Genomic DNA, 18,965 nt, shown 5'->3' with positions numbered 1-18,965 from the left:
TGGTCATGCTGAATTATTTAAATGGAATTATTTCTTATTTGGCTTTGACGCCACATCTGGAATAGGACAAGGCAGCCATCTCGGCCCGCTAGTGTTTTTGTTCTTTTTCAACGATGTCAACTTCACCCTCTCAGGCCCCCGTCTTGCCTACGCAGACGATCTCAAGCTGTTCGCCAAGGTCGACTGTTTAGACGACGCCAAAGCCTTACAACGTGAACTCGATAAATTCGCTGACTGGTGTGCGGTGAACCACATGGTTCTCAACCCCGGGAAATGCCAAGTGATTACGTTTAGCCGGAAACACATCCCGATTCCGTTCGACTACCATCTGGGTGACACACTGGTGCAAAGAGTTGATCACATTAAGGATCTTGGTGTCATCCTGGACTCAAAACTGACATTCAAGCAACACATCTCTCTCATCACCGCCAAAGCATCGCGTCAGCTCGGTTTGGTGATCCGCATGACACGCTACTTTACAGACATCCACTGCCTTAAAACTCTTTTTTGCTCCATAGTTCGCTCCCCGCTGGAATACTGTTCCACGGTCTGGACTCCACTACAACAACGCTGTTTACCGGCTCGAGAGTATCCAGAGAAGTTCGTCCGCTACGCCCTGAGATCACTGCCCTGGAGAAATCCCCAGCAGCTTCCGCCATACGAAGACCGCTGTCAGCTCATGCACCTCGACTCACTTCAGCTGCGTCGTGACCTGGCCCGTGCATTGACTGCCTCAGATGTACTAACTGACAGAATTGACTGCCCTCTCTTCGCGAAAAGATCAACGTAACAACACCTGCCCGCCAGCTACGCCATACGCCAATCGTGCAGATCCTTTTCGACGTACAAACTACAGCGCCAATGGAGCTGTAGTCGGACTGAAGCGAGCCTTCAATAAAGTGTCCACTGTTTTTGATGTTAGTTTGTCCCGCGATGTGTTAAAGTCTAAGTTCTTATCAGTGTTGAGACGATTGTATTAGTTGGTAGTTTTAGTATTAGGTTCATTTGGGCAAAAAGTGCCTGTTGAGGAATAAATAAACACAGCCATGTTCCATCAATGTGAGCGGATGGTCGTGTTTGTTTACAAAGTGAAAAAACAGGATAGTGCATGCAAAAATATTGAGTGAAGGGTCGCGCTGGACGGGGAGGAATCATTCAATTATGTTCCATCAGTGCTAGCGGATGGTTGTGTTTGTTTAAAAAGTGAAAAAACAGGATTGTGCATGCAAATATTGAGTGAAGGGTCGCGCTGGACGGGGAGGAATCATTCAATTATGTTCCATCAGTGCGAGCGGATGGTTGTGTTTGTTTACAAAGTGAAAAAACAGGATTGTACATGCAAACATATTGAGTGAAGGGTCGCACTGGACGGGGAGGAATCATTCAATTATGTTCCATCAGTGCGAGCGGATGGTTGTGTTTGTTTACAAAGTGAAAAAACAGGATTGTGCATGCAAAAATATTGAGTGAAGGGACGCGCTGGAAGGGGGGGAATCATTCAATTATGTTCCATCAGTGCGAGCGGATGGTCGTGTTTGTTAACGAAGTGAAAAAATAGGATTGTGCATGCAAATATTGAGTGAAGGGACGCGCTGGACGGGGGGGAATCATTCAATTTTGTTCCATCATTGTGAGCGGATGGTCGTGTTTGTTTACAAAGTGAAACAACAGGATTCTGCATGCAAAAATATTGAGTGAAGGGTCGCACTGGACGGGGAGGAATCATTCAATTATGTTCCATCAGTGCGAGCGGATGGTCGTGTTTGTTAACGAAGTGAAAAAAGGTGCAGGTGGTTATGTTACACATGACCAATATGACAAAGAACTTTGCTAGATGATTGTAGAAATTTTCGATTAGAACGCCCGGTCCAAATTTCCTCATGATTCCCTTATAATTACACAAGACAATTTTTCGTGGCTCTGAATCAGCCTGTTTGATTTGTAAAGTTTTAAGATATAATATCAACGTCCTATTGAACTAAGGGGATGAAAATTGCAAGTGGAGCTAAACTGCCCTCTTCAAGGCTCTAATTGATTACGAAATAGTTATTCTAAATTTCCAGAAACATATTTCAGAAGTTTAATAGCCATTTTTCCCCAACATCCGCGGGACCTCCGGCCACTTCGGAGTGTGGCCACTACTGCTGAAATATCAAATTTCATGTCCAGTATCAAAATCCATAAAGTTTAATACCCATATTGCCCCAACTCTTATGGTTCGGCAAATGTCCCCCCATCGGAACATCCCCGAGGCCTCCGGCCACTCCGGGTTATGGCCACTACTGCTGAAATATCAAATTTCATGTCCAGTATCAAAATCCATCAAGTTTGATACCCATATTGCCCCAACTCTTATGGTTCGGCAAATGTCCCCTATCGAAACATCCCCGGGGCCTCCGGCCACTCCAGGTGGTGGCCACTACTGCCAAAATGTCAAATTTCATGTCCAGTATCAAAAACCCTAAAGTTTGATACCCTAATTGCCCCAACTCTTATGGTTCGGCAAATGTCCATCGGAACATCCCCGGGGCCTCCGGCCACTCCAGGTGGTGGCCACTAGTGTCAAAATGTCAAATTTCATGTCCAGTATCAAAAACCCTAAAGTTTGATACCCATATTGCCCCAACTCTTATGGTTCGGCAAATGTCCCCCCATCGGAACATCCCCGGGGCCTCCGGCCACTCCGGATTGTGGCCACTACTGCCGAAATGTCAAATTTCATGTCCAGTATCAAAAACCCTAAAGTTTGATACCCTAATTGCCCCAACTCTTATGGTTCGGCAAATGTCCCCCCATCGGAACATCCCCGGGGGCTCCGGCCACTCCAAGTGGTGGCCAATTTCAATTCCCGCTCATGCCGGCTGGCATGTCTTGGCGTGTCCATGTCTCCAGGCTATCTGCTCCCGGGCCTCCAGGCCGTCTGCAAACGGGCCACCAGGCCATCTGCTCCTGATGTGTTCTCGTCGACGGCCAGCCACAGACTGAATTTTCGGGACCGACCGAGCCGCGTTTTGTTAATCTAGATCGGGGACGTATGCCCCGCCTCTTTGCACCCATTCTCCTACATCTCCTTATTCACTTTTTGCCGCGTCTACGATCCGAAAATTATGAGGTAGAGTGGGGGTGATTTTAGATACATCAATCTCACGTCTCTATATTGACTGTTTGGGAAACGTTTGTTCAACCAACCAGCGTGCACCAAAAAGAGGGAAATTTGCCGAGAGGGGAATTCGTCACGTAACGTTTTCGCTTCGCGAAAATTTTGGATTGACACCACGTATAGAAACCTTAGGACAAAGTTCTTTGTCAAAAATAGGATTGTGCATGCAAATATTGAGTGAAGGGACACGCTGGACGGGGGGGAATCATTCAATTATGTTCCATCAGTGTGAGCGGATGGTCGTGTTTATTTACAAAGTGAAAAAACAGGATTCTGCATGCAAACATATTGAGTGAAGGGTCGCGCTGGACGGGGAGGAATCATTCAATTATGTTCCATCAGTGCGAGCGGATAGTTGTGTTTGTTTACAAAGTGAAAAAACAGGATTGTGCATGCAAACATATTGAGTGAAGGGACGCGCTGGACGGGGGGAAATCATTCAATTATGTTCCATCAGTGCGAGCGGATGGTTGTGTTTGTTTACAAAGTGAAAAAACAGGATTGTGCATGCAAAAATATTGAGTGAAGGGACGCGCTGGACGGGGGGGAATCATTCAATTATGTTCCATAAGTGCGAGCGGATGGTCGTGTTTGTTAACGAAGTGAAAAAAAATTGGATTGTGCATGCAAATATTGAGTGAAGGGACGCGCTGGACGGGGGGGAATCATTCAATTATGTTCCATCAGTGTGAGCGGATGGTCGTGTTTGTTTACAAAGTGAAAAAAAAAATCAGGATTGGGCAGAGTCCGATTTGCGATGCCTTTCCGTCGGGTCGAAAGATTGTTCGCGTCCGTCGCAGTTTGTTTTTCGTTTTTTCCGCGTGCGTGTGTGTGTTAAGGTGCGGCTGGCACTGGTTGTCCCGATGACAGCTAGCCAGTCCGATTTGCGATCCCTTTCCGTCGGGTCGCAAGATTTTTCGCGTCCGTCGCGGCGTGCAACAACAACAAAACCCTATCATACCATTTCATCTCGATAAACATCGTAACTCGTCGTTCGCAAAGTTAATCAGTACCTCACTAAACATCAATCATTTAAAACTCGTGAAATCATCTCAAGTTAAAAATTACACTGTTTAACAATTCAGTTTTAATTACAAATGATTTTGGTTCTATCTTTCCACAGCCGGCTGTCTAAGACTAGACCATTTCTTAAAATTTAACAACCGGGAAACGGGAAATGTTTCATCCGCAGCATCCGATTGTTTGCCTTGAGAATATTATATAACATCTTTCAACAAACAAAAATCAAAATCAGGTCGCATCATCATCTTCTATGATGAATCCTGACCAAACACCCTATCCTACTAACAAGTTTTCAGGTTCCTGGCGCTCGTGGGGTGTAAGCACAGAGTAAATTTGCCCTAGTAGCAACCTGCGCTAACTAACATTCCCGTCCCTTAAAATCGAGGTCTACAAACTGACATGGCGGGCGCCGTTGGTGGCCAATGACTGTTACTTATTCGCAATTGATCTAGCTTTAGCAATCATGGCATTCATACATGCTGTTGATAAGGGAAAAAGTACTAGATCGTCGAAGCCTATGATCAGTAGTGCTGAAAGGATATTACGGTTCTGTTCAGCAACGGAGGGGCAACCATGGGTGATCTCTCATGCTCGTGCTCATGCTGAATTATTTAAATGATTTTCGAATTGCTGATTTTGTTTTCACTCTCACACACACACACACACACACACACACACACACACACACACACACACACACTTAACTTATCATATCGACGTCGTCGTGCTATCTTGTCGCACCCGCTATTTCGACGTTCCGAGAAAAACGCGTTTTAATGTTGTAACCGTTGCTAGTCGATCTGGTGAACGTGAGATTTATGCGCCACTCCCAAAGGGAGATCGCACGCCATGTTTGTTTGCCCGGTCGAGACTCTTTAGAAAGACGAGCCCATTTTGTACTGATCCTCATCGGAGGATTCAGGATCGAACCAGCTAGATCACCGAGAACTGCCACTAAACGAAACCGAGAATCCGTCACGCCAACCACAAGAAATTACCCAGACAACTTACTCCAGTGTGTTGCTTCCCATGCCTAAAAGCTCATCATCGGCAGTGCCGCCACCTGCCACCAGGCAGCGCTTCGATCGTGGCAGTGCTTTCGACGCCAAACTCTGTCATTCAGCAAACAGAACGAAAAAAGACGACGAAAAGTGACATAACTCCAAATCAAATCAACTAAAGAAACTCCACAAGTAGGTTTTAAACAACAATTAAACGAACGTTTTATTAATCCGAAAAAGAACTAAAGCGGTTTTTATTCATAACTCCAGAAAGAAAGGTGAGTTCTCGTTTGTTCGTTTTGGTTTAGCATGCTTATATTTTTACAATAGTGTTGGTGGCCATCTTCAAGTTTTCTAACTTCTACCTACTTTGCGTGTGTGCGTTTTATCTTTACTTCTGTTTCCCTAACCGTGCTCATGTGCTCTTCCCATCTTCCAGCAATCAGCTGATCAAATCGGCTACTGCTTCGAAAATTGCGCGCGCGCGTTTAGATTTTAGGGTCATCCACGTGTGGCGTAGAAACGCGTGGGATTAAAGTTCGCTCCTCAAACTTTGGACGCGTCCGACAAAGCGGACTCGCGTCTGCCGCCTCGGCACTAGGCTGGCAAAACCTCGCTACGTCAGCTAGCGACGTGCTCTTCCACCAAGTGCAAAAAGAACGGACTCACCGAATGATGATCTTGTTGCTGCTGTTGTTCTCTGCTGCTGGTGGCTGGTTGCTCAGCTCAGGGACGACACGTGGCCGTCAGCTGATGAACAGCTGACCGGAATGCGGGACTCGGCCTTACGGGGTGGCTCGGGCCGGTTTAAACGTTTCCCGGTTCCGCGGCTGTCAGCGTTCAGCAACCGGACAGGAAGCTCCGGCCTTAGGGTTGACTCCGGCCGGGACTAACGATCTCCGCTGTCCTCGTGTGGTGGTTCAGAGACCCTCCCTTCTTCACCGGGGCGATGTGGTTACGGATCGCCTCCTAGCGTGCGCTCACGCTCTTCGTCCTCGTGCTTCGCCTGCTGACGTACGGCGCCAACGAGAAGTGCGGTGCGCGGGAGACTTCGTCTCCGTTTTCCTCTGCTGCTTCTGCTGCTCGTGTGTTCGCGCTGCTGCTGGGCTGGTGCTTTCCTTTTCTCCTGTTCGCACACAAATAAGACAATGTTTAGCACTAGCGCACACACGACTAACTAACGGGAAACTAATAAATGGAAATTTAATTAGCTAACAAAAAATGGAACACGTCACTATAGTAAATTACATTTTGTACAAAAAGCCAAAAACTCGCGGTACAAAACGCGCACTTCCACTCTCGTTGATAGCTGGGGACAAAGTGAACGAGCCCTGGAGTCCTCAGAATAGGGAAGGTCGCAACGGACGCTCAAGCGGTTTGACCGGAATTACGTCATTCCTTGAGATGCTCTCTGGGTAACTGCGTGCGACAGAAGTAGCGAACTCCCCATCCCTTTTAGCAACTGTGTTCTCGGGTCTAGCTGTGGCGTTCTCTCACTGAGGTAGTTCAAGATCGGCTCATCTCTCTCAAGAGTCTCTCTCCGGGTCTTAACGCAATCGGTCCAAAACAGGTTGAGTTACCGTGGTGAATACAACAGAAGTTTTACAGAAAAGTGCAAGCGGAGTTTGACTAAATAACATTTAACATTCAAACAAATAAATAAATAATTTTGCCAAACAGGCCAACTGTTACATCACTCCATGCTTAAATTACGAAAATTCAGTGTAAACTGAATTTTCGTAAGGAAATCTTACGAAAACCGAAAACTAACAACTAAACATTTATTTACATTTCACTAAAAACAAATTGCAAACAAATTGGTGGGTCTCGTGGCGCAGGGGTAGCGGCTTCGGCTGCCGATCCCGATGATGCTATGAGACGCGGGTTCGATTCCCGCCTTATCCACTGAGCTTCTATCGGATGGTGAAGTAAAACGTCGGTCCCGGTTTCTCCTGTCTCGTCAGAGGCGCTGGAGCAGAAATCCCACGTTAGAGGAAGGCCATGCCCCGGGGGGCGTAGTGCCAATACTTTCGTTTTTAAAAACAAATTGCGAAAGATTCTTCAATAGTTCGGGGTCATATATGATCATCGGTTACAAGTAACCTCCATCTCTATTTCCAAGTCATGATCCATCACAGAAAATGCTTGTTACTGACCATCAACGTCTTCACTCCGGTCTCCAGCGAACGTTTAGAAATCCTCAACAAAATGCTAGTGCAAAAATTTTATAACCTGATCACAGATACTTTCTTTCAGTCATTTAATTTACAGGCTATCATCTCTAAATTTTCCCAGAAAAACTACTTGCTTGAACTGTCCAGGGCTAGCAGTTTGACTATGACTAGTGGTTGACATTCCTCATTCATTCATCCTAACACTCATATCCCAATCATTACCCCAAATAAAATATACTTTCAAATAAATAATATTCCATATTTAATGAAAATACAACCTAAAGTCTCCTTACTTTATGTTCCCGAAATAACACTGGCTCATTAAGACTCAGAATCTACCCCAATCATTACGTTGAGCAAATGAAACTTCGTCCTAATTTACCGAAATCATCTGTTCTGCAGAGTTTAGGCCCACCCCAAAGCTTTACTTCAGGCAAATTTGTCCTTCACTCTAACAGAACGCAGCCTAATTAAAATATCTGTATTGAATTTCCACCCCAGAATCGACTCTTTTGTCACCCGAAATTCAATAAGACAACTGAAATTCGCCACAAGGGTTCTCCCAAATAAACACTGAAAAAAAATCACTCTACCTAACTAACTGGAACTGTCAAACCAAAAGCTTCGTCAAAAAGCTTCGCCGAGGACGTCAAACGAAAACGTAAACAAACGTGGTGCTGTCCGTAATTTAAATCGCGGTGTGATTTTGCTAAAGAATGTGCTCTAAAAGTGTCCCAAAAAGTAGTGAAACGTTCCAGAAACTATTTAAATTGCTTTTTCCTGATGCTAATTTACGGGGGGGAGTATTCAACTTCTCCAATCTTTCCAAAAAATAAGGTGCTTTGTGTATTTATTTGCAGAAGCTGCGTCGTGGGACCAAAACAACTCTGGGTGCTGAAGGCTGACGGAAATTTACTAACTATGCTGAAGGCTGGAAAAAAATTATGGTGCTGAACTAAAAACTAAGTGCTGAAGGCCAAAATCTACTACTGGATGGAAAAATATGTTGCGGAAGGCTGCAAATTATGGCGGAAATATGTTGCTGAAGGCTGAATGTGCTGTGACGTCATCAACTTCACTTCTGATTGGAAGCTGCGACGAAATCTAATTGGATATCCTAACCTCAACACGACGACTTGTATGCTGCGCGATGCTGAATTATGCTTCCTGACTACTCTACTCATCTCAAGTTCCCGAAAAATATGCCCCAGACGACAAAACTGAAGACAACATACATCATCGATCATGCTGCGACAACATCACTTCGTGGGACTCAACATCAACATAAAGAAGATCAAGAAGAAACTAACACTAACGATAAGTACTCACATGTAGTTTTTATAAGATTAGGCGCGACTAACAAGAACTATTTACATTAGGTAGGGTATTTGCTCCCATCCTTGATCCTATTCCTATCCTAAATCTAATTTTTGTCTTGTTGGACGGTCTGTTTACGATGTCCGAGATCGCGATTGACTAGTTCGAGGGTGTTCGTGGTAGTTTTGCTCTAGTTCTTCGTTTTAGTCGCCAGTAGTTTTAGTTATTGTGGGACGCTCAACTCTTTGATCGAGGAGACTTGAAGGTTAGAGGTTTTATGAGATCTTGTTGCTTTTGATTGGGTGAAAGGGACATAGCTGGTTGGGTCATAGTTTGCCTAGCATATTTTGTCGACAGTCAGCAGGTTCGAGCATAGATTTTCATGTTGGCTAGGGAGTTGATCTTTCGGTCTCATCCGCAAAGCTCATGAATCATCGATACTCTCATCTGAAGCTGGACAGGTGTGGCATGTAGTTGTAGTTTTTGATGCCTAAAGAGTGTTTTGGAGCATAATTTATGCTTGGTTGCCTCTCTAACGGTTAGAGGGTACATAGCTCGAGAAACCTAAATTTGAAAAATCCTAAATTGCAAAATCTTAACTGAAACTGATCGATTCTAATCGCGGTGTTAGTCGACCGAACGCGTGAGAGGTTGGTTAAGCTTTTTAAGGTACTTGCAGTTGAAAACGGCCAGATGTTTACCTTTTTCGTCTTATAGATCGTAGCAGTGTTCGCCCACTACTCTTTTGACCAGTGCAGGAACGTATTTAGGCGCAAGTTTGGCACAGTAACCCTTACCCTTGTCGGAAAGTTCGGTGTTCTTCTTCAGAAACTTCTCGTTGACCGTGTATTGCGGACACTTCACGTTTGACCTGAGGTTGTAGTATTTCGAGTGCCGCTCGAATGCCTTCTTGAGATTCTCCTTGACGTCGGCGTACAGTTTCTCCCGCTCAGCGTTGTTCAGACTCCCACTATCAATCGACGTGTCCCTCATGCAACGGTACTCTCTTCCGTCCGAGACCATATTACGCCCGAACAGGATAAAGTAGGGCGTGTACTTCGTCGCGTCATGCACCGAGTTCCGGATGGCGTTGGCGATCGTCTGGATGTTGTTCGCCCAATCCTTGTGGTTCTTCTTGATCGTGGCCCGGGTGGCGGTTGTTATCACCCGGTTGGCTCTCTCCGAATCGTTGATCTGCGGATGGTAACTCGGCGTTCTCCAGTGGGTTACGTGATATCGACTCAACAGTTCTTGGAACAGTTTGGACGTGAATTGTGTCCCGTTATCTGTGAGGATTACTTCCGAAACCCCGAACAGCAAAAACAGCATGTTTTCAACGAACGGAACGAGCGAATCCGTCGTGGCTTGTCGAAATGGTTGTACTAGTACGTGTTCGGGCCGGCACGTTGGCCCCACGTAAAACGGCGGAATACTCACGGGTGGACTGTACTTATTGTTCGAACTGGCCGTGGGTGTGGTAAAAAAGTAAACGCACTCGGATTAGCACTACAAACTAGCTTTATTAAGACTAAGTTTAAAAAATACGTGTTCACTTGTCCGAGGGTGAAAAAAGACTGGTACCGCAAAATGGCGGTTTTTTCTCTCGTCGTCGTCGTCGGTCGTCGTTCGTGTCTCGTCGGTCGTCGTTCGTGTCTCGTCGTTCGTTCAGCGTCGTGGCAACGTCGCGCCGTTGCGCGCGAGAAACGTTGCGCAGGGTTGCGCTCGATCGCAGCAAGCTGGTTGCGGCAGGCGAGCAGGGCTGTCAAATTAACGCAGCCAGTCAAGCCGCCAACATCCTCCCCCCGGGCTGGGACGAAGACTCAGCAGATTTTTCCGGCTCGTTGTCCAGGATTGGTAACACGGATAGCTTTGAGATCGGTCGCCGGATGACGGTTCCACCGACCTTCACGTCCGCAGTTCGCACGAAACCGTCCGGTCCAGGGTAGGTCTGCATCACGATTCCCATCTTCCAATCCAACGGTGGCGCGTCTTTCTCCTCCAGCAGGATCACCATTCCCGGACGGACGTTTGGCTTCTCCTTCCGGTTCTTTCCTCTTGGCTGGAGGGTCGTCAAGTAGTCCCGTCTCCAGGCTCTCCAAAAGTGTTCGCGCAAGAGCTGCAGGTGCTGCCACTTGGACAGCCGGTTCGTCGGTATTCCCTCGTACGCCTGTTCCGGAATGGCTGTGAGAGGGCGGCCAATCAAGAAGTGTCCCGGCGTCAGGACTTCTGGATCTGCTGGGTCGGTGGATGTAGCGAAGAGCGGTCTGGAGTTGAGCACGGCCTCGACCTCCGCGAGCACGGTGGCGTACTCCTCGAAGGTAAGCTTGGCGTGTTTGAGGATCCGCTTCAGGTGATACTTCGTGCTCTTTACAGCGGCCTCCCAAAGGCCACCGAAGTTCGGCGCGCCGGGTGGGATGAACGACCAGGTGATCTCCTTGGGCTGGCAGTACGTCTGGACCCGGTCGTTGAATTCGCGCTCGTTGAAAAGAACGTACAGCTCGTGCAGTTCAGTCTTGGCCCCTTGAAGTTTGTGCCGTTATCGGAATGGATCCGACGCGGCACGCCGCGTCTGCTGACGAAGCGCTGGAGGGCGGCCAGGAATGCTTCGGTCGTGAGGTCCGAGACCAGCTCGAGGTGGATCGCCTTGGTTGCCATGCACACGAAGACGGCAAAGTATGCCTTGACGATCTGCGGCTTTCGGGTTCCTACCTTCACAAGAATTGGACCGGCGTAGTCCACGCCGACCTCGTCGAACGGAAGGTTCTCCGTCACTCGGCAGGACGGCAGTCTTCCCATCAGCTGGCTCGTACTGCGTGGCTTCGCGCGGAAGCACGTCACGCAGCTTCTCGTCTCGCTCCGAACTGTCGACCGTCCGTCGAGCAGCCAGAACTGTCTGCGCAGGATCGCGAGCAGGGACGACGGCCCCGCGTGCAGGTGCTCTTCGTGGAAGGCCTTGACAATCAGGTTGGTAACTCGGTGCTTGGGCAGGATCAGCTGGTGCTTGGCTGCGAACGGCAGCTCGGAGTGCTGCAGTCTTCCTCCCACTCGCAGGAGGCCTTCGTGTAGGAAAGGCGTCAACCCTTGGAGACGCCCGGCCGTGTCGTTCTCGGCCACGTGTTGATTTCTTGAGACAGCACGTCGTGCTGCACAACTCTCACGATCAGCTTCAGGGACGACCGCAGTTCAGGGATGGTTAGATGGCGTAGACGGGTTCGTTCCGTGGAGTTCTTGAGCCTGCAGTTGGTCACGAAACGCAGCACGTACGCCATTATCCGTTGCAGCTTCCGGAATGAGCTGCAGTTCTCGAAAATCGGAAACTCGGTCGTGTTGCAGGCCAGCAGGGTAACCAACTTCACCTTACGCATCTCAGGCAACTCACTGTCCGGTATCTCGATTTCAGGCTCTTCCTCGTACTCGACGGACTCCAAAAACTGTGGACCTTCCCACCACTTACTGCATTTCATCAGGGCGGCAGGAAACATGCCGCGCGAGATCAGATCGGCCGGGTTGTCCTTGGAACGAATGTACTTGAAGATGAAGCCGCCGGTCTCTCTCCGGATCTCGCGACGCGGTTGCGCACGAACGTTTGAAGTAGGTCCAGCGGTTTCTTGAGCCACGCAAGCACAACTTGGCTGTCGCACCACAGCACCACGTGTCGGAAGGGTAGGTTCAGCGCAGCGATGACCTTCACCACCAGTTTCGAGAGCAGTCGGAGGGCAAGCAGTTCCAGTCGGTGGATATCCAGTGGCTTGGTTGGCGCCACCTTCGATTTGCTGAAGAGCAGCCTCATCTTGCACTTGCCGTTCGGGAGCAGACTGCGAACGTAGGTCACCGCACCGTAGGCGACCTTGGAGGCGTCGCTGAATCCGTGAAGCTCTAGGCCCGGGTTGCCAGGCCCGATCACGTACCGAGGGATACGGATGTCGCGCACGTCAGGAAGTGCACACTGGAATTGGTGCCACGTGTCCATCATCCCGCCTTCCAACAGAACGTCCCAAGAAAGACCAGCAAGCCAGACTCGCTGCATCAGGATCTTGGCCTTGATGATTACTGGCGACAGGAGTCCCAGTATGTCGTAGAATTTGCCGATCTCCGAGAGAACACGGCGCTTGGTGGCATCAGCTTCGGCTTGCGTAACAGTGAAACGGAACTCGTCGTCTCCTGGACTCCAGTAGAGCCCCAGGGCCTTGACCACACCGCCGACCAAACCGTCCAGGTCGATCAGCTTCTCGCGATCACACTCAGGGATGCGTTCCATCACCACCGGCTCATTGGATGTCCACTTGTGGATGGGAAATCCACCGCGACCGAGCAGGCCTTGCAGTTGCGTCAGACAATCGATTGCTTCTTCGGGAGAGCTCGCACCAGAGAGGATGTCATCGACGTAGCAGGCCTCGCGCACAATTTTGGCAGCTAGCGGAAAATGTTCACCTTCATCGTCGCAGAGCTGGACCAGACATCGCGTGGCAAGAAAGGGAGCGGACGCCGTACCGTAAGTCACCGTGGTGAGTTCCAGGACCCGGATGAACTCAGATGGATCGGCCCGCCAGAAGATTCGCTGGAAGCGGGTGTCAGACGGGGCCACTCGAATCTGGCGGTACATTTTCGAGAGGTCTGCAGTGAAGGCGACGGGGTGCTTCCGGAAGGCAAGGAGGATGGAGAACAGATCGCTCTGGACAGTGCCTCCGACCTGAAGGGCTTCGTTCAGGGACACGCTCGTAGGAGACATCTTTGCAGATGCGTCAAATACGACCCGCAACTTGGTCGTAGAGCTCGAGGGGCGTAGGATCGCGTGATGGGGCATGTAGTAGCGGCTCGTGTTTGGTAAGTCGTCGGCCTCGTCAACCGACTTGCAGTGCCCCAGTTCCTCATATTCCCTAATGAACTCACCGTATTGCAGCTTCAAGTTTGGGTCCCGGGCGAGTCGCCGCTCCAGCGACAGGAAGCGCCGAAGAGCGAGGCTGCGGTTGTCGTCGAGCTTTGCGACGACCGGACGAAATGGCAAGCGTACCTCGTACCTGCCGGTTGTATCCCGCTTGTGGGTGGACGCGAAGAACGCCTCGCATTCCTCTTGCTCGGTGGAAACTTGTGTGACACTTTCGATGTCCTCGACCTGCCAGAATCTCTGGATCGCTTCGTTGATGTCGTCGAGTGTGGCAGTGTGTGTGTACTGCGGGCTTGGTGCTGTGTATCCAACATCTCCGGCGATGACCCAACCGAGGTGAGTCTCGCGCAGTTCCGGTAGATTTCCAGCCAACTCCATCTGTCCCGTTTTTAGCAACCGGAAAAACATAGTTACTCCCAGAAGCATGTCGATGCGGTCCGGCTTGTTGAATTCTGGGTCGGCCAGCTGGATGCCGACGGGAATCGGCCACTCGTTGATGTCGACCAGTACAGCTGGAACCATTCCGGTCACCTTTGGTACGATGAAGCAATCGACGTCGACGGAGAAGCTGCTGATCCGAGAGCGGAGCTCGACCGTGATCGACTCCTTGGCGTACGTCTTGACAGCTCCGATGCCGCAGATGGGGACGTTTGCGGCCACTCGTTCTAGTTTTAAGCGGTTTGCCATCGATTGCGTAATAAAATTCACCTGTGATCCATTGTCGAGTAGGACGCGGCAAGGCACAGGCTGGCTCTGGTCGTCGAGCAGATTGACGACCGCGGTCAGTAGCATTACTGTCTTGACCGCCTGGGAGTGGTTACAGGTTGCTTGGCTGGACGTCGGGTGAGCCGGACCAGCGGGTTGGTTCACTGGTGGCTGATTCACTGGTGTGGCCACACTCTGGGGAGTGGCCGGCTTCGTCGTAGATTCTTGCTGCTCTCGTGGTTCGTGCAGCGTGGTGTGGTGCCGCCGTTGACACTTTCCGCAGGTGTACTTCGACGAGCACCTTTTCGTCGAGTGTCCAGGCCGCAGGCAGTTGTAGCACAGGTTCTTCTCCCTCGCCTTGTCCTTGCGCTGGGCTACCGTGTATCCGAGGAAGGTCGCGCACTTGAAGGTTTGGTGTGGCTCAGCGCAGACTTCGCACCGGGATTCCGGCTGCGACGATGTTGTGGCCGCGTTGGCCTTCTGGGTTGGCTTGCTGGAGTATGGCTTGGATGGTTGTCGCTGCTTCGGTGCCGCTTCGTTGGTTTTCTCCCACCGTTCCAGAACGGAGACTCGATCCTTCAAGAACTGGATGGCCACTTCGTAGTTCGGAAGTTCTCCTCGCTTGATCGTTGCCTCCCAGAGCTTGTACGTGGCGTCGTCCAGGGCATGTGCCAGGAGGTAGACGGCGATCTGTTCGGACACTCCGATGAACTGCTGGCCAAGGAACTTGAGGTTCTCGACGTGGCCGTTGAAGTTCTGCACGAGTGACCTCAGCTCCTCGTGGCTCTCTTTGGCCAGCTTCTGGACTCGTAGCATGCCACCGATGTGCAGATCGATCATCCGCCGCTTGTCCCCGTACTGCTCCTCCAAAATCTCCCAGGCATGCGCGTAATTCCCATCCTGAATGGTTTTGTCGTCGATCGCACCCTGAGCGCTTCCAATCAAGGCCTTCTCCAGATGGTAGAGCTTGATCCTGGGAAGTTCGTTTGACCGGTCGACCACGTCCTTGAACATGATCTTGAACCTGTCTCAGGACTCATACTTGCCGTCGAACGTAGGGATGATTCTCGGCAACGGCTGGTTGATGACCACCGGTTGAGCGCCGGCTGGCGCGAGGGCGTTGGACGTTCCTGCAGCGACGGCGGGGGTGAGGTCATCGGTCCACTGCTCAAGGGTCATGATGAGCTCATCGTAGATGGCTTCGAACTTCCGCTGCTGGGCATCATGCTGACCTCGAGAGCTTGCATCCGCCAGGAGGATGATCCGCTGATGGACGCTGTCGAACTCGCTGTTCACCAACTCCAGCTTCTTCTGGTTTCCCCTTACCGTCGCGGCTGTGCGCCCACCTCTGGGCACACTGGTAATCGCCTCCTTCATCCGAGTGATCCTTTCCACCTTCTGTTCTCGGATGTGGACCAGGCCTTCAAACTCTTCTTGGCGGATGTCTTCCTCCGACTTCTTCATCGGAGTACGTGGGGTTTTTGGCGGCATTTTCCACACTTCTCACTTTTAGCACTTTTAGGTTAAGTTTCTCCTCTTCTTCTTTGCACTTATGGACACTCGCGAACGGAAATGAGGGCTGTTTGCCTCCGTCGGGATTGTTCACGAATGTTCCGGAATCGCACTTTTTGCACTTTTGCACTCGCGGCTACGTGTCTCTCACCGGAGCGACTTTTTCGCGGGAACTGTCCGCTTGTTCTCTGAGGCACGTTTGCCTCGCACTTTTCACCGGGCTTCTTTACCACATCCACGCCGGATGTCCAAATTCGGGTCGATTGGACCAATGTTCGGGCCGGCACGTTGGCCCCACGTAAAACGGCGGAATACTCACGGGTGGACTGTACTTATTGTTCGAACTGGCCGTGGGTGTGGTAAAAAAGTAAACGCACTCGGATTAGCACTACAAACTAGCTTTATTAAGACTAAGTTTAAAAAATACGTGTTCACTTGTCCGAGGGTGAAAAAAGACTGGTACCGCAAAATGGCGGTTTTTTCTCTCGTCGTCGTCGTCGGTCGTCGTTCGTGTCTCGTCGGTCGTCGTTCGTGTCTCGTCGTTCGTTCAGCGTCGTGGCAACGTCGCGCCGTTGCGCGCGAGAAACGTTGCGCAGGGTTGCGCTCGATCGCAGCAAGCTGGTTGCGGCAGGCGAGCAGGGCTGTCAAATTAACGCAGCCAGTCAAGCCGCCAACAGTACGAACTTGCTGAAAACGTCTGTTAGTACCAGCAGACAGGTGCTTCTCCCTTTCCCCGATGCCGGAAGCGGTCCAACGTAGTCCATGGTCACAAATTGCCACGGGTATTCCGCAATCTTCCGTTGCACTTTCAGTGGAGCTGTGGTGTTGACGTTGGTCGCTTTGCTGGTTTGACAGACGAGACAATCCTGGCAGAAACGTTTCGTTTTGGTGTTCATCAACGGCCAGAAATATATTTCCCGAAGCGCGGCCAGAGTCTTCTCGAACCCGAGGTGAGCGGTTCCGTGAGTTTTCCGGAGAATCTCCTCTTTCCGACTTCGGCGGGTAGACTTTCCAGCAGAAACGACTATCCTCGACCTTTCCCTTGTTCTTGACGAACTTGTAAACGCTGCCGTCGACTACTCGGAAGTCCGTGAACGCCTGCGGGTCCATCGTGATCTGCTTGACCAGGTCCTGGTACTCCTGATCGACTTGCGCTACGCTGATTGCATCTAACGAGCGAGACAAACAATCTGCGGTGATGTTTTGCTTCCCCTTTCGATACTCCAACTCGATATCGTACGATTGGATCTTAAGAGCCCACCTGAGCAGCTTAGAGTTACCAGACTCGACACCTATCGTGAACAGCCAGAGAAGGCTACGCGCGTTCGTGACGACTTTGAAACGGCTTCCTTCCACGTAGTGCCGGAAGTGCTCGATCGCGAGCAGAACGCCTAGGCATTCCTTCTCCACGCTGGCGTATCGCTTCTGGGTGCTGCTTAACTTCTTACTGAAGTAAGCGATGATTCGCGGCTCGCCATCCAGCTTCTGGATCAGTGCGGCTCCGACAGCATTATCAGATGCGTCTGACTCGATCACAAACGGCTCGGCAAAATTCGGGTTGGCCAGGATCAGTGCCGACACCAGTGCGGCTTTCAATTCTTGGAATCCTTCTTCCGCGGCTTCCGTCCACTGGAACTTGTTCTTCTTCTTCCGTAGCAGGTCCAAAATTGGCGCGACGATCTTGCTGTAATTGGAAATGAACCGTTGGTAAAAGCCTGCCAGGCCGAGCAGAGAGCGAATGTCCTTTACGCTCTTCGGGCGGCTGTAGTTCAGGATCGGATCGATCCGCTTGCTGTCGATCGCGACGCTCTGGCCGGTTAACAAATACCCCAAATAGTTCACCTGCTTCTTACAAAACTGAGACTTGTCGAGCGAAATCGTCAGGTTCGCCTTTGTCAAACGTTCCGCCACGATTCCTAGCAACCGAAGGTGCTCGGACAGGTCTTTGGTCGCCACCACAATATCGTCCAGGTAGATTAATACATGGGGCTCTAGATCGAACCCAATGACTTTATCCATCAGTCTGCACATCGTGAATGGAGCGTTCGTGAGTCCGAATGGACACACCTTGAAGCGGAACAGTCCCTTTAACGTCCGGAACGCCGTGAATTCGCGACAATCTTCCTTGAGCGGTATCTGGAAGTACGCGTCTTTAAGGTCGATTACGGAGAAGTAGCACGCACTCTGCAACCGATGGAATATCCCTTTCATGTCGCGCATCGGGTAGGAATCCTTCTTCGTCATGGCATTGATCCTCCTCGAGTCCAAACAAACCCTTAGCTTACCATTCGACTTGCGGACGGGAACCAATGGGTTCGCCCACTGACTCGTGCACTCCTCGATGGCATCCATCTTCCTGTAGCGCTCGATCTCCTTATCCATTTCCGCTTGGATGGAAGGTGAGCAGCGGTAGAGCGGCATTCGACGGGGTTTCGTAGACGACCTTCCGTTGTGCACGGGAATGTCCTGATGACGTCGGCCAGACTTCCTCTCTCTTCTTCCGTCAGGTCATGCTCGGTCTTGATCGTTTCCGGCGTGGTCACCGACGGTTCTGTCAGGTCGATGCCCGGAATGTCAAGGGAATCGTCCGGTGGTGGTTGTTCGATGACCGGAAGTGCTTCGACCGGATGTATGAAGAAGTGGAACAACTCTTCCGGAACGTCCTGACTTCCTGCGGTGATCTCAGCGATCTCTTCTAATCCCGTTTCACCCTGCATCATCGGTTTAATCCCGAAGGTTGTCCAGAAGTTGATGCCTACACAGAAAAAAAAAATCCGGTAAATTTACATCATTAATGATGTACCAAAAGTGCACGTCATTAATGATGCGAATTTACATCAAAATCATTGGAAATTTACGTTTCATCCAATGTAAATCAACAAGGGATTTTTTTTTGGGAAATCGTGTAAATTTCCGATAAAAATAACGTAAATTTACCAAAAAGCAAAAATTTTTTTAGCTCCGCTGAATCTAGAAACCGATGTAAATTTCAAACGTTTTCGTAAATTGTTGCTTAGAAAGACATACTTTTGAAATTTTAGTTGATCAGGTTTGAAATATTTAAAATCTCAAAAACAGATCTGCTCAGCAAAGAAAGTGTTTGAAAATTACAACAGAAAACAGATTCAACGGAGCATTGAATTAGTATTTAAACATGATATGATTTAAATGATCAAACGGAATTCACA

The 18,965-nt window shown here is 49.9% G+C and overlaps 1 protein-coding gene across 1 annotated transcript; it reads right to left on the bottom strand.

Moving 5' to 3' along the window:
- Positions 1-9,386: 9,386 nt before the first annotated feature.
- On the bottom strand, positions 9,387-15,279 carry LOC119769085. Its single transcript, XM_038260984.1, has 5 exons — positions 12,304-15,279; positions 11,755-12,235; positions 11,240-11,680; positions 10,469-11,195; positions 9,387-10,137 (listed from the first exon to the last, which is right to left on the bottom strand). The coding sequence occupies exons 1-5, from the start codon at positions 15,277-15,279 to the stop codon at positions 9,387-9,389; spliced, it is 5,376 nt and encodes a 1,791-aa protein (XP_038116912.1).
- Positions 15,280-18,965: the final 3,686 nt, after the last annotated feature.

This window comes from Culex quinquefasciatus, chromosome 3 (assembly GCF_015732765.1).
Source record: "Culex quinquefasciatus strain JHB chromosome 3, VPISU_Cqui_1.0_pri_paternal, whole genome shotgun sequence".
NCBI classification, from domain to species: Eukaryota; Metazoa; Arthropoda; class Insecta; order Diptera; family Culicidae; genus Culex; species Culex quinquefasciatus.
Note: the sequence above shows the minus strand (reverse complement) of the source record. Positions and strands in the feature narration are given on the sequence as shown.